This window comes from Cebidichthys violaceus, unplaced genomic scaffold (genome assembly GCF_023349555.1).
Source record: "Cebidichthys violaceus isolate CVI_PGR_0920_01 unplaced genomic scaffold, fCebVio1.0.p SCAF_2, whole genome shotgun sequence".
In the NCBI taxonomy this organism is placed as follows: Eukaryota; Metazoa; Chordata; class Actinopteri; order Perciformes; family Stichaeidae; genus Cebidichthys; species Cebidichthys violaceus.
The window spans coordinates 10736378-10752624 of record NW_027176372.1 but is presented as its reverse complement, the minus strand read 5'-3'; the positions used below and the strand labels follow the sequence as shown (position 1 = coordinate 10752624).

General features: G+C 45.3%; 1 protein-coding gene across 5 annotated transcripts in view; it reads right to left on the bottom strand.

The window, feature by feature from the left end:
- Positions 1-14889, bottom strand: part of LOC137875277 (rho guanine nucleotide exchange factor 9) — a 39994-nt gene extending 25105 nt beyond the window's left edge. For 4 of the 5 annotated variants that reach the window (XM_068714353.1, XM_068714354.1, XM_068714356.1 and 1 more), the window contains exons 1-4: positions 14609-14889; positions 11670-13343; positions 9309-9435; positions 9089-9195 (exon numbers count right to left, since the gene is read on the bottom strand). In XM_068714353.1, the coding sequence (XP_068570454.1) occupies positions 9089-9195; positions 9309-9435; positions 11670-13277 (1842 nt within the window). In that variant the 5' untranslated portion in view covers positions 13278-13343; positions 14609-14889. Of the gene's footprint in view, positions 1-7407; positions 7433-9088; positions 9196-9308; positions 9436-11669; positions 13344-14608 lie in introns of those variants that run through there. The other variant, XM_068714362.1, reaches the window with a different exon arrangement.
- Positions 14890-16247: the final 1358 nt, after the last annotated feature.

The following is a 16247-nucleotide window of genomic DNA, read 5'->3' as shown; positions in this document are numbered from 1 at the left end:
AGCAGTCTGAATTAGCAAAAATCAACGTGTATCTGCCGAAAGTGAGTCTTTACGGTGTGAAATTCCCTCTTTGTGTTTTCAGTGTTTCCTTTCCCAGCTGTGGCACAGAGACAGTAATACCGTGCGGTAATTTGGTCCAAAAAAGATTGTGAAGATATCCACTTCATTTGTCAAACTCAGACTGCTGAAGTCTCATATTAACTTCAGCTGCACTTTACAATTCATCTTTGTCTTGGATCTCTTACTTTGAAATTGCTTTTGCGGCCAGTATGGACCAGAGGAACAGTTACGCTGTACATGTGGGCATGTGAGTGCTGTGTTAAGAGATGGGGGGGAAAGAAAGAATGAAAAAAGTGAACCTATCCTTTAATCATTTGGCAGATAAGCTTCATGTCGGCTTTCTGTCCTATCTCTAAAACCAACAATCAGGTTAGGGTCAGAAAAAGGTAAGAACGTGAACTTTGCTTTGCTGCTGTGCACTCTCTTTATCACCAGGGTGTGACATAATGAGCAGTACTGCAGCCACTGCACCAAACTGGCAGGCAACCCTACCATCTCACACATCAACCCTCACTTGTGAAAATGACCCTGAACCTCTTCCACAGCAGCAGCTGCTCACCATCCGCTTGATTAGGACATTTCTTTTTCCCCACGAGAGAACTACCCCAGTGCACATTTGGGTATTGTGGTCCAAAAGAGCAAAACAGCAGAGGACGATCTAAATGTCATCAGACTGGACCCACTCCAGAACCTCGAGTGTGCCTCAATATCCTGTCAACGAATATCACAAACGCAAGCGGAAAAAAAAGCGCGGTGTGATTATAGTATTGCCGCAGAGCACTACTTCCAAATGCATCAGGGCAATATCTAGTCATAATAGTTATTAGTGTCCTGGTAGGATAGAGGCAGGAAGCTACGCTACTTTAGGCAGCAGTCGTTTGCTCCAATATTGGCATCATCCATCACTGCCACGCTGACAACCATGTGAGGAACAATGTTTGCACCTCTCACCTTTAGACGAAAGGCGGTAAAATATTCCGCACCCTCCCCTGTTTTTTAAGCATTACATTAAGTCCAGCGCTGGTGGGAAGTGCACGAGTCAAACTCTCTCAGTTTAATTCTTGACATTCAGCTCCTCTCTTTCTGCAGGTTTTCTTTAAATCTCTGCATATGCGATGACTACTGCAGGATGTCCACTTATTATATACAGCCAGATAGTGTAGAAATAGAATGAATCGGATGAATTCAACAATTCTCCTTTGTGTTTATTTGCTGGTCTGAGAGCAGCTCTGTGGATCTACTCTGAGGTCAGACCTAAGTTGACTCTACTGGCCTTTAGCCAGCAGGCTCCATCTTTAAAAAGTCTCTCCCCCGAATACCGACTACACATTTCAGTGCTAGTGAATTAATCTGTTTGTGGTCACTAGGTATTTGGCTAATAGGAGGCAAAGCCCACCACACCCATTTCCCCTCCAGTCTGCTCCAATTCTTTTGTTCCCCTCCCATCCCCACGACAACCACACTGACTTCCTGCTTCCTCCCGGGCCTTCCAGCCACTAAGCACCCTAAAAATAAACCGCTGGACTTTTCCTGAATGCAGTTTTTTTGTCACCATTGTTCAGAAATCAGCTGTTTTTTTGTTCAGTGATTAGTGTGAAGGTGAGTCAGTGGGTCAGAGCATCGAGGGTTTTTAAGAAGTAGTGCGAGATGGATGAGATAAGAGAGGTAGGTCGTGCCAAGTGGGGGTGGAGAAATTAGGGTTAAAGACATCACGAGTGATATCAGCATTCCTAGACCTAACTGCTTCAGGAGAAATAGTCCTACTCATTCAGTCTTCGTACGAACAAGGTATATAAAGGTATATAAGGTATATAAAGTCTTTTGCGGAATAAAAACAGGCTTTTGAAGACAAGCTTGTAATGGAAAAACCAAAATGTGAAGCTAGTTTAATACACGTCTCTCCTGTTTTCCACACATCCGGGACAAAAATGTGCTCATTACTATGCTACTTGGATAATTGTAATTTATTTACTAATAGATTAACTGTGCATTAAGCGCTGAAAGCATATAACACAGAGAGCTCCACCTCAACACACTACCACCACCTCTATTAAAAATGCAAATGATATGGGAACCACTGGGGGGAACTGGCAGTGTACACTTGACTTATTCCTACGAGGTGTTATGGCCAAGGTTCAAGGAATAGTGCAACATTTTGGGGAATACACATATTTGCTTTCCTGTTTCTTTAATTTGCACAAAAACCAAAGTGTAAAATCGAACACATTGTTGTTTTTACGAGGAGGTATGTACGCCACCGTTTCTTGACCTGGCTAGCTGTTTCCCCCTGTTTCCAGTATTTATGCTAAGCTAAGCTCCTGGGTGTAGCTTCATATCTATCCTACAGATATGAGAGTGGTATCAATCTTCGAGAGTGATATCAATCTTCGAGAGTGATATCAATCTTCTCATGCAATTCGCAAGAAAGTCTAAGTTTACTAGAATGAATTTCATCTAGAGTACCTATTTTCCTATTTGGAACTTTTCTGCTCTGACCAGCTCCTTTACATATCCATTAAGACTGGCAAACTGAAATCCCTGAAGCTCACCAACTCTTCAGTTAAGGTGTAGTAGTAAGTCTGAAATCTCTCTCAAATTTCCCAGTGAGGGGAAACAGTGCCTCTGTTAAAAAGACACGATAACAAGCTCCCCAAAGACAGCATTGTAGCTGTTCACAAACTGCAACAAAAAGAAAGCATTCAGGAACACACGGTTGAGATATTATTCATTTATGTTTCTGTTCAGCATCGGTGCCAGTGTGTACTTAATTAGAGCCCGACGATTGGTCATTTGAGAGCCCAGCTGTGGGGCAAGGGATAAAATCAAATGACCTGTGCTGGGATTTGGTTGGCTGCCTCAGCCGGGCACTGCTTCACTGTGCTGGTTGTGAGTGTGCTGAGCTCGCTGGTGTCATCATTCATCAGAGCACTGTCAGCCACCTGCGGCCCAAAAACACTGGGAGGTAAGAACAGTAGTGTCTTCCCGTCCTTCGCCAGCTTTCTGGCCGGCTACATTTGCATGCAGCGTTTGTTTGATATTTGGTGCAGTGTCTCTTCGGGGAGCAGATTTAGATTTCTATTGTAACAGTTTTGGGTGAGGCTAGTCACATCATCTAAGAGAGAGAGAGAGAGCGAGAGAGAGAGAGAGAGAGAGAGAGAGAGAGAGAGAGAGAGAGAGAGAGAGTCTCACCTCCTCTAATCAACCATTATGTCCACCCTAACTCACTATAAGAACATCCACAGCCCCGCCTGTCCTCTGAGCTGAAACGATTTTACATTCTCACTGCCTCCACGCGACGAGAGTTCAAAAGCAGAACGTCGGATTGAAATGCAAAACTCTGCAGTGAAACGGTATTTGGGTGCAGGGTTGTTTGGCATTCTGTGTTCCTCGGCACCGTTCGTCTCGTTGATAGGTCAGTTCCATTTCTGCCATCAAAGACTTTATAGACTCCACCGGAATCAGTGCTGTCCTGTAAAATATCCCCTACCAAGCTTGCCATCTATGTTTACAGTGTAGATGCATATAGAAACTTGCGAGCTTTCAAACTCACAGGCACATCTCAAGAAGCAGGTGTTTTTTCACAGGCCTGGAGGGAGCAACGGGATGGAGCGAATGGGGGGGAGCGGGGAAATGAGTGTGTGTGTGTGTGTGTGTGTGTGTGTGTGTGTGTGTGTGTGTGTGGGGGGGGGGGGGGGGGGGAGGGAGGCGGATGGGGAGGGGGAACGAGGAAGCAGTCCGAGGAGCGACGGGGGTTGCATAATACGTGTACGCGTCGAAGGGTTTACTCTGACGCCGCATGTGGTGTAGCAGGGAGAGCCAGAGAGGTCAGAGGCAGAAAGTTAAGCTAAATAATGTACACAAGAAGTGGCAGCTGCCAGAAAAATACAGCCCATCTTTCACAAAAGGCCTGCAGGATACATTCTAACTAGCAGCACACTGTACAGGCAGTTAGCTTCTGTCTCATTATTTTAGGGCAGGGACAAAAGGACAGGAGCTGCGTCTTCTATTCACGGTACAACTACTCAAATAACATATATTTAAATCACAGCAGTTGTCTAGTTTTTCATTTACAAAAAAATTAAATGTTTTGTAAAAAGTCACACATGCTCTCCATCATAAAATGCATGATTACATATTAGTATGAAGCTTACTGATTGCTTTAAATGTACAAATAGGAAAGAGTAATAAACAATCTTTAAGTAAAAGTACTGTTACTCAAAATGCCCTTGATTTCAATAAAGAAATACATATAGGCCCTTCAAAATGGTCTCATCAGCATGCTGCCACGACCTGCTGCCAAAACTGTGTTGACTGACAATATTGCAAAAATGATTGTTTTGAAGCAGGCGATTTGTGGGAAATTTACAAGGCAGATTGAGTTGCTGCTGTTTTGAAGATACAGACAATTTATTCCAAAACACACATGATCCCCGAGACAACAGCCAGCAGATATTAGCCTGTAAGTTGACAAAGCAGCGAGATGACAACCTCTAATCACGTCTGAATAATGTATTGATGCCATGGGTGAGTGTAAGTACTCGCCTGCCAGGTTTCCTAAGTCACTGTTGGCTAAATTTTTTTTTTAGCAAGAATGAGAGCTGAGCATGAATACAATGTACTTAATGCAATATTAATTTTGAATGTATACAGGATTACACAGTTAATTAATTCATTCATTATTTGTTCATCATAGACCTGGGCGATATGGAGGAAATAAAATATCGCAATATTTTGACCAAATACCTCGATATTGACATTGCGGCGATTTTGTTGGGTTGTCTATTAGTGGTTTACACAATGGGATTTTTGAGTTATCAAAAATAAGTTATCATCAGTAATGTGGGTATAATGACTAAATGGGTAAAGGCAAATAATAGAACAGTATAATATTCCAAATATAAGACGATATCTATTCTCATATCGTGATATCGACGTAATGTCAATATAAAGCAACGCCCTAGTTTATCATATCGATAATTTTTTTATTTTGCTAAGTACTGTTGCTACTGAGGTTATTAAATTAGTACGTGGAAGGATTTGGTTCAAGGTTGCTGCAAGAGAAAGCTGATGGCAAAATGTTAAGTATTGAGTAAGATGGAATTATTATGTGTCTTTGTACAAGTCAAGTCAAGTCAATTTAATTTCTGTATCCCACAAATTGCATCTGGGAAGATGTCAAGCAGCTTCAAGGTGCCACTAGACACTGGCAGGACCTCCTCTCTACAAAGCAATGTATTCTAGAGAGGTACAGAGATTGTAATGAGACACAGAAATATCTTATTCTAAACTATTATTATAGTCGGGTGAACAGAATGGATACAGTGGAAGTTATAAGTGGAATTAATACGAACATAAAACTTCCTCAATGTCTTTGTGAAAGACATCAGTTACACATTTTAGCCTGTGGGGTGTCTGCTCTCAGATGGTGCTGTCAGATAACAAGGGATCATCCTATTACCTAACACAAGGTGACATTCTTCTGAGTTGACTCAAGACCAGAAAAAGTCTTTATCCCAAATATACACTTGTCAGATAGCCATGAAAACATTACACAAACAGCAGTGTGCGTTACACAAACAGCAGAAGCTGATGACTGTGGGTGAAATCACCTGAGCAGCCTGGGAAAACTCTCACAAATGATACAACTGAGGCTGGATAACAAGCCCCGGAGTGCCTTAGGCCTTGAATAGTCTCATAACAAAAAAAGCGCTGCGTGTTGTGACATTGCTTCCACCAATATATCCCCACTGTCCTACTAAGGCAGCGGCAGTGGCTAGGAGTGATGATGGAAGGGTAGAGAAACTGGCTCTGATGACGTTTAAAAAACAGGGCTTCAAGAATGCACAAACACAAACCTGTACATGCACAGGCATGCGCGATCTGACAAAAATACGAGCATAACGCGGACACACTGTAAAACGGGATACACCAATGAGTGGGAGAATTAACACAACAGCACTGTTCCCCACAGTCCTAGGGAACATGCAGCCATCTGAAATAAAAGTGGAAACAGCTTTTGTCGGGAGCAAAGGAAACCCTCTCAACAGTTATATAAGAATCCGTCTCTCTCTCTCTCTCTAGCACACAAAAACACACACCACGGAAGTGCATGAGTTGCACGCCTATGCATACAACAACCACAACAACAACAACACACCTGCTTGGCTGAAACCTATTCTTTGGAAGAAACAGCCCGAGGAGGCTCTGACACGACCACCTACTCAGATTGGGCGATACTATTTATTAGAGCCCGATGCATCCTGCAGAACAGCGTTAGCTGGTGGCTGCAGTAAGTCAAGGCGGATACCTGCCTGCACCTTGGCAGGGGGATGATGTCGAATGAACACTGATAAAGGATTGTAGTTCGCCTGTGGCTCAAAGAGAGGACCGTACATCATACACAAGGTTATTTTGAGAGAGACATATTCCCGCGGTTCCCCCACGACTTTAAAGAAAAAATACCACCCCGGGGCGAGACCAATGCTGCACAATCACAGCGTGTTCGACAGAGATATCGCCGGCCGGTGCTATTCCTTTCTCGGCAAATAAAGAAGTCGTCAACGCGATGACTCACAAACCCCGACAGATGAATTCTGAATGCATCGGGAGTGCACGTGAAGTGTGCGTCAGAGTGAAGAGGGTGTATCATAGGCTCTGGGGCCGAGGGAGGCAGATATAAACAGCATGCATGCATGTGTGTGTGTGTGTGGTCAAATTAACAGCTGAGCACTGGTGTATGAAAAAAAAAGTGCGCGCGCATAAATAGTTGCACTTTTTTCCAACACTGCCCTACCGCTTGCCTCAACTCGCCTCTGCCTGCTGACTCATGCGTTCATAATAAATAGATAGCATTGCGTAATATGATTATGACCAGACAGACCTGGATTGGGCCAAACTTAATCACATAAGATTGCACTTGAAACTCCTAATCTGTGTGAAGCCATTAAAAAGACGGGCCCCGTCTCTGACAAGTTGACAGCAGAGCTTCGGGCACGGCATTAGTAACACACGGGGAACTGTCCTCTCTTCTGCATGGGAATTAACAAAGACTGCAACTGGTAAGTGTTTGTTGTGAGGAGAGGAGAGGAGAGGAGAGGAGAGGAGAGGGCAGTGACTAGGGGGAGAAATCCAGTTAAATGAAAGGGAGAAGAGAGGCGTCAGCATTAGCAGTTAATCCACTGCAGTGAGAACGCTTTCTCTCTGCCTGCGGCCTCCAGGCTCCAGTAGTCGTCCTAACAGGAAGGCTGTAACACACACACACACACACACACACACACACACTGTATCCCAAACAACAGATCCGATCCTGACATGAGATCTGTACCATGTAAACAATGCTTGACTTACCAGAAAGGAGATATTAAAGCTGAAGCACCATCCCTCCGTGTCCCTCCACTACAGCTGTCATATTGTGCATGTAAAGTATTTATGCAGCATATACAGTATACATGCTACCTCCATGCTCAAGACGCAGTCATGAATCCCAGAACTTGAGGCAAATGAACTGCCCCTCGCCATTCTCACACACACACACACACACACACACACACACACACACACACACACACACACACACACACACACACAAGACATTTCCAGTGTTGTGAGTCCACGTTCCCTACCCCAGGGGAGGGCCACGGCACAAAAAGTGCACACACAAAAGGGAGCATCTCTCTCTTCCCCGCTCCGTTTCTCTCCCACCCCTTTTTCTCTCTCTCTCACCCACACACTTTCTCTATTTAGCTCACACTTAAAAAGGCGGCCTAAAGATAGAAGCAAGGAGATGAACAACAGCCAGCGAGTGTCATGGCAACAACGTGCAGTGGCTCACAAACACTATTTAGACGAATGAGAAAAGAAAAAAAATAAGTTATAATCAAAGGCTAAATGCAGCGACATCGAATACAGTTTACTAAATTTCAATGCATGGACGTGCCAAGGCAGAGAGCCCTGGGCTCAGCATTCAGCAGTCGAGTAGACAGCATCTCTCATGAAAATGGACTTGTGATTGTACTACAAATGCTGTGGTTAATCCTCACTGACTCCTAGTAAATAGCTCGAATTTGAGTTGAAAAAAAACGTGAGCTTTTACGCTCACATATTTACAACGCCGTGCACACTCCTTCTTTTCTCACATATTTAAACACTGCTCGGAAACATTATGCATGATGCATTTTTCTCAATGAGAGAAAACAAATTGCAGTCAATGAAACCTTGCATGTGGGACTCAAGAGCAAGAGATCCAATTTAGTACGATCAAAGCAGTGATGTAAACAGTGTTAAGCGCTCTATGCATTGCGGCTCTGCAGGTACAGAGGTTGGACACAATCCCCCCCCCCCCCCCCCCACACACACACACACACACACACACACACACACACATCAAAGCAGCGATTCTCAAATGACTGGTTTGCCTCCCTGAGTAGTATTACTCCGACGTGCTACTTTTACACAACTGGCGTAGATGCGTTACACTTTTCGTTGATTCCAGAACAACCACCAGGTATGTGCGAAACAATTTCATGTCATTACTCTCTCTGCGTTTGTCTGCACAAGTTCTCGTCAAGATTTTAGAAAAAAACATCAGATGTGTCGGGTGGCCTGTTCAGGATGAGTAATGGCCCAAGAGTACCGGATGACATTAATCCACGTGGCCACCATCTTCACGGATCAGTTCCCTAATTGTCTGATGAAACATTGACCGGTGCTCCATCCTCTCCATATTATCAGTATGAGTGGGAGGTTATTTGTCACATTCCTGCTCTATGCTACGTCCCATCATCTCATTTACATCTGCTAATATGTGTGTGACAGGTGGACAAACCCAGTGTGACAATGTGTGTGTGTGTGTGTATAGGGAGTCAATAGTAATAGTGTCAATAGTGGTCATAGTATTGTTTATAATCTGTACAATGTGTTTTTATAAAGCCCTTGAAAGCCTGGCAGAAGGAAGAGTAAAAGCTAGATTCATCTGTATTCATGTGTGTGTGTGTGTGTGTGTGTGTGTGTGTGTGTGTGTTGGACTTACAACGTTGACCTGCAGTGGTTCTGAACCGGGTCTCAACAGCCTCCTCCTCCTGCAGCTGCCAGGGCCTCCTGACCGCAGGCGCACCGAGGATGACGACTGACCCACGTCTGGGGACGGACGCGTGCAGAGACGGCCGGGCAAACAGATGATCAATTTCACAAACACACGTCAATCAACTGTCTGCATATTAATGGGAAATTCAACAAAAACAAAAGGGTACCTGACTGAGGAAGGAGGAGCGCCAAGGCAGTGAGAGTGCTGGGGGGTAGCGGCAGGGAGCGGCACCGCAGGAGAGAAGCTCTTAGTGGGGGCTCTAACGGGGACACACCCGGGGGGCGAGACAAGGCCTAGAGGGGACTGAGTGGTTAGGGCATCTCCTATAGTCCATATGTAACTTTGATACACACACTCACAAGGTTGAATGGACACATTCCCCTGCCCTTCATGTTACATTTCTTTTTCCCCCGTTTACTGCCTTGTCCCCCTTCTTTCTTTTTTGTTGTTGCAGTGTATTAAAGTATTTCACATCCAGGAAGTCTATTCTGGCGCATTGGTCGGTGTGCATGCCCTGCAGCAAACCATGTGAGACTATACATCATGCCAACCGGGGAGGTCTCACAGGATAAAATGAAACGACTCTGAGTTAGGGCAATGAGAGGTAGAGCTTATGGGAGCGATGAGGCAGAAAATTGGCGACAAAAAAAAAAAGAGAGAGAGACTGAGAGTGAGGGAGAAAGAAAGAGAAGTCAGGAAGAAAGACAGAAAGAAAGAAAGAAAGAAAGAAAGAAAGAAAGGGAAAGAATGGGTGAGAGAAAGAGAGAGAGAGAGAGAGAGAGAGAGAGAGAGAGAGAGAGAAAAGAGAGGCAGAGGGGGAGGAGGTGAGCTGAGGGAAAAGCAGCATCCAGAAATACTGGCCTCTATAAATGGGGCAGAGCATACATGCACTGTTGCAGCCAACAGTGAGTGAGTGTTGTATAAATACTGGGTTAGTACTGGGCTGCCCTGTCTGTAGTGTGTGTTTGATTCATTTTGGGCTTGTGGTATATTGATCAACTAGTGAAACTTTGCCCTCCAACTGTCTTTTCTTTGACTTCAGGGTATGATATATTTATGCCAACTGCACATGAATGCATTTACACTGTATAACTGTGTATTCATATATTTGCAGGACGGCATGTGTTTGTGACATTCAGTGAAATGATGCGTGAATGCCCTGTGTTGTATTTGTTGACGTCTTACTCTGTGGTGCAGCTCCGTGGACTCCCTAGTAACACTGGTCTCTATGACAGAGCAGGGCCTGGAGCGAGCGGCCGTCCGAGAGCGCTGCGTGGCGGGAGCAGGCCCGCGTCTCCGCCGGCACAGCTCGCCGTAGTGGTCGCAGAGATCTCGATCCGGGTCGGGCCTCCACAGGTCCAGTGCGGCTGAGGCCGGGCGAGGACGATTTCGTGGGGGCTTGTGGGGCACAGAGGTCTTCTCTGTGCTGGAGCCGGGCCCGGCTGGGCACGGCTGTCTCACACCGCAGCCTGTCTGGCTGGCAATCTGCTCACACAGCTGTGATTGGCACAGATACTCAGAGATTTTGGCCCAGATAAAAGGTGCAACACTACATTTCTTGTGTCGGGAATTGGGGAGGAACGTCTCCATAGATTCGGTAAAATACACCTCATTTCATATCAAAAGATTCTACTAGCCCATGAGCTCATGTTTCTAATTGCTATGCATTTAGTGGCTGGTGCCAAAGAAAGTCCCTGAATGGCATTTAAACTTCAGAGAATAAAAAAAACAATAAATCATTAACACCCTTCCCAAAACACAGATTCCCACAGGCCCTTGCATAATAAACCCCTATGAAAGTGTGCTGAGTATTGAGATGTCACATCTCATTTTGTCATCGGGAGTTAGGGCTAACGTGTCCTGACTCGATGGTGTGACTGGAAGGGGGATGACTAATGCCTCCACTGGAGTGAGAAAGGAAGGGTGACGTCATGACGCGCGGACATCACTGAGCTCTAGGGTTACTGCGGCCACATACAGGACGGCTTTATGGGAAATAGGGTTTTCCTTGCAGGCCGCACAAGGCTGGCTGAGGGGACAAACTAATACTGTGTTGTCCACCATTGTCATTACTGACTGCTTCCTCCTCTCTCCAACAGATGGGGCAAAAGGACAACTTCTGCCCAATTCATGTCCTCACAGGCTGGTGGTGTGTTGAATGTTTTTGTTTCTCCCAGACAGCTAATGAACCACACCTAGGAACTTCTATCATGGGGAAATGAGTAACAGCTCTGGTGCTATTTACAGTCTAGTTTGTTGTTGATGTTTTTTAAGAAGCAAAAGAATGACTGTGGTTAAAACAGTTACATAAATGATAATTTGAGCATTTATGCAGTAGTTACATGTTTTGGCAATGTTAATGATGTGAGAAAAAGCCTGCAATGGATTGTCATTATGGCATGAATGTGAGACACATTATACGCAAAAATGCTGTTCAGCAACACAAATGACTTAATTAACAAATGCATTTATTAAATTTCACTGACTGGTAATTAGCAAAGCTCACTTTGTATTTAAAGTCACATACCTTGAATATTTCCTCTGTGGAATCTGATGTGGTCACGCTATTGGTTGTGCTCTCTTTATCACCTTGTTGTGATTGGACATTCACTTCCTGTATCTGGCGGGCGACCGGTGGAGCATCCCTGGAATCCTGCTCATTTCCTGCCTGCCCCGCTACCTGTTCCTCTTGACAGAGACAGCTTAATGGATCACTTTCGACCTCTGCTTCTTCTTTAGTCTCTGTGGTCGGACCTGACCGGGGGATATGATTCTCTACTATGGCTGTGGACCTGTGGTTTGTCTCTCTCTCTACATGTTTGTCGGAGACCTCAGAACCTTGAAGGCCATTGACAGCTCGAGCTCCTGGGCATGCCCTGAAGGCCTTTAGGACCACCTTAGGGGATCGTCCACCTGTCACAGGTGCTGGAGCCTCGCTGTCGAGGCTGCCTGAGTGTGAAGATTTAGCGGTCACTGGTGATGATGGCATCGGCTGGGATTTTGGAAGTCCTTCACTGTGGAGTGTCAGGGACACACTTTGGATGCTGCCCACTGATGGCTGTGGGGCCCGTGGGGAGCCCACCGGTGTCCTTTCTCCCTCTGGAGGAGAGAAGGAGTGCGATGTCGTCCGCCACTTTCTGGCCGTGTCCGCGACACTGTTGAAAAACTTGAACAGACCACCAAAGTGCCCCTTGGTGTCAGAGTGTTTCGGGGGCGGTGGCTGAAAGTCTCTGACACTCTCAAAGTCCACAGAGCCGTAGTCTGAGTCCATGGTCTTGTCCAAAGAGGGAAGCTCAGAGTCAAAGCTCCTCTCTGAGTAGACCGGATTGGCCTTCCCCAAAAGGGAAATCCGCCTCAGGTAACTCCACACGTCTTTGTGCCTCCTCCCTCTACCGTGGTGTGTGCTCGGGCTACCTTTAACGCTAGGCTCATCGCAGCCTGCCGCCGTTTTGTTGCAGTTGTTTGAATTTCCGTGACTTCTCTTAGTATAGCAAACTCTTTCTGACAGTTTGCAACCGTTCTGAGTCACAGCCTCTCCCATCACAGCGGGCTGGTGGCCACCTACGGGAGCCGTGAGGTCGATGTCCTCGAACGAGCAGTCGAAGTCTGCTGTGTGGCCGGCGTAGGAGTGCCTCTTGCTGCGGTGTCTGAGCGTGCCCCTGCCGGACTGCTGAAGAGAGCCTATGTCCCGGCAGAAAGACTCCTCATCCACCCAGGAGCTGCTGAACTTGGCGGTGGACAATTTCCCCGTCTTCCCTCTGAACACGGAGGGGGATTTCAGCTTCTTGAAGGAGCGGACTTTGTCAGCAAACGAGAGTTTGGGGATGGAAGCCTCCCCGGGCAGGATCATGGAGTGGGGTCTGCGCTCCAGCTCTGACACGGCTCTCTTTCGGTTCAAGATCCTCCAGATGCCTCCCGTGGCACGGGGCCTCCGGTTGACCTCCTGTCTCTCCTTGACAGGGGTCTGAGAAGAGGCAGCCTGGGTCTCTCCATGGCCCTCTGCAGGCCCTGGCCCAGTCTCCTGAATATAAACACTGCCGGTCTCATTCTCCACATCCAGAGAAACATTAAACACTCGGTTGACAAACCCATTAGGGTTGTTGCTCGCAGGGGCATGGTTGTCTGTCTGCTCCATCCTCTCTCATTCTACAGTGTCAGCTATCAGCTCCAATGGACCTCATGTCTCGGGCCTCTCAAACAACTGGAGGAACGAAACATTTTCAGCTTTTAATTCAGGAGTTTGACATTAAACTGACAACCTTAGCTTTTCACATCATGCTTATTCTGTCTATGCCATGAATGCAAAATATATTACATCAAATCATCTGTGTCTCACCTCCTACACGGAAGGTGAAACGTTAGCATAATAGATATGTGTAGTGCTATTTAAACAATAAAACACTATGAGGTCTCATGTTGTGATTGTCAGACAAGGGCTTTTGTACCACGAGTCAACAGTCACAAACACCCACAATATCCAAAGCATTCGTTTGAGACTCAGTCCCCCCCATCTAACATTTAAACCAGGAGGCTGCGTTGTCATGGAAACCCTCGCTATAGAGATGCCTGATTATTTCAGGCCCCTGCTCTCCGGCTGTGACGTCATCGTAGCTCAGATAAGGCCCCTCTGAGGAGGGAAGATGCTCAAGTGCCACACTACACTACTACATGTTAATTATCATAATCCCTTTAACGTATGGAAGCAGCTTGTGTAATTGGGGCCTCCAGCACACGTCTTTGTTGTTAAAATGAGATCATCACCACAGATGTGTTTCATTTACGATGGCCTTTTTCGCAGAAAGTCACAATTTATTTAATTAATGTGCCCGAGCTTCTTACTGATAAGCCTTTTTATGAGTGCTATTTAAAGAAAGCAAAGCCACTCAATCGTTCCACAAATGTAAAAAATGACAGTTCACGAGCATAGTCCCTAGTCACACGTGCTAGAAAGTACTTTAAGCATTTTAATCTAAAATGTGACGTGTCTTTACTTGACCATACATATATAGTTATTCGGATAACTTTAATATGACGTCGTTTATCTGCTATAAAGCCTGCTTGGTGGTTAAATGGCACAAGCTACAAAACGTTTTGGCTTCCATGCTGTCACAAAACTTACGGTAACGAACGCAACTCGGTTTGCATACATCTGACAGTTTAACGTTAACGGTGACAGGTATCCTTTATGTTTGGATTAAAGTTGTCTTTTTTTTTTTACATAAGTCGTCAGTAAAATTGGCATTAACCAGCAGCAGGTTGCCGTTTTAAGAAACAAATATGTCAAAGCTTAGTAATTTAGTTCACCGTTGACGTTAGTTAACTGTTATCCGGATGAAACGTCCGCGTGAGTTAACGTTACACTTCTCGATAACTCCACAAACTTCTTTCTCAAGTGACACCCACGAACAAACAAACTATGTCTCCGCTCACCACTTCTACATGTAGCCGTGAAAGCGGTTAACTTACCACACAGTAACGTTCCTTCCCCCACCCCCCGTTTAAACGGGCATCGTCGTTGCTGTCCGTGAAGCCAATAAACACGCCACACCGGCTGAACGCATCCAGGGCAGTTCACGGGCTTAACTTGTATCCATGAGTAAGGCTGAAGTTATGTTGCGGACGGCGACTCCTTCTCAGCTGTCATGTGTTTGGTTTTTTAGCCTCTAAACTTCGTCGGCTATCACCAAACTGAGAGAAACTCCCCGAGCGAGCGACGGACCGGTGAACTCTTGCCCTGTACGCTCCTTCAGACGCCGACACTCTGATTTGTGATAAAGCGCTCACGCAGACAGAGCAACACACACACACACACACACACACACACACACACACACACACACACACACACACACACACACACACACACACACATGCAAATGGTCTATTAGATAGCACGTTTAGAGCTAATTAGTTTTTTAAAATATATATATATATATATATATATATATATATATATATATATATATATATATATATATATATTAGCTATATAGCTTACATTATATTATATTGCGATGTTTACTGAGCTTTTAATCCTATTTTATCCCTCAGTTCTTTCAAATCCTAAACTATTTTCCTGAGCCTTTATAGCATATTTTTATATATACTTAAGAGGGTTTTTTATTCTTCCTATTAGATGAAATAATAAGGAAGCACTTTAACATCTTTAAATGAACATCAGTGAAAACAAGTGATTGACTGAACTCTGGTCTCACTAGCTGATCCTCCTTTGGGATTTGCGTTGAATGTGAAAATCCTTCTATTGAAAAAGGCACAATGGGGAGAGGGAGCTCAAGGGGGGGGGGATCCGAAGGAATTCACAAAAAACCAAACAGCTCCACAGCTCCATAGCCGTGGAAGAGGAGATGGTGGAAGAACGGGGCCTAAATTTAAACATTTCCTCTTTGTCCTGTTTTGGGCCCATTGTCATCGCATGGCGTTCTCCCTTCTGCACAGGAAGGAGTGGATCTGACATCAACGCTCTCAGGCTGACAATGCCAGGAAGTCTGTCTGACTGTATGTAAATATCTCTATGTGTCCATGCTTCCCTTGCCTGCCCGAGGAGCCACGCTCCTCTCCCTAGAGCGGCTTTGAGTACTTGAGGGTGTAGTAGTAGTAGTAGTAGTAGTAGTAGTAGTAGTAGCAAGATGGTGATTTACATGCTACACTTCCCCCATAACTCATCCGCAACTGTCACTGTGAATTACAGCAACCTCATCTTCAAATGACCTCTCCTCTGAAGTAGCTTCAGTGGCACAAGGTTTCATATGTAGACCTAATATGCTCTCTTTCTCAGTTTCTATTTGTATTTGTCTATTTCAGATTTTTTGTGCTTCACCATTTGTCCTTTATGCTGTAATTTTCCCTCAGAGTTTTGTGTTGCCTCGCTGTTTGTTGCCCTCCTTCACTTCCATATCCTCACTTCTTCCCTCCCTCCCTCCCTCCCCTTACTCACTCACTTCCCTCAGAACCCCGAGCCGTCTTCCTGTTGTCCCCTACCCATCACAAAAGACATCCTGGCTCAAACGGCCCAAGTGTTTCAGCTCAGATCTGGCTTATGCTGACATAAAACCGACTAACTCCTCATCTTTAGAAAAATAAATCC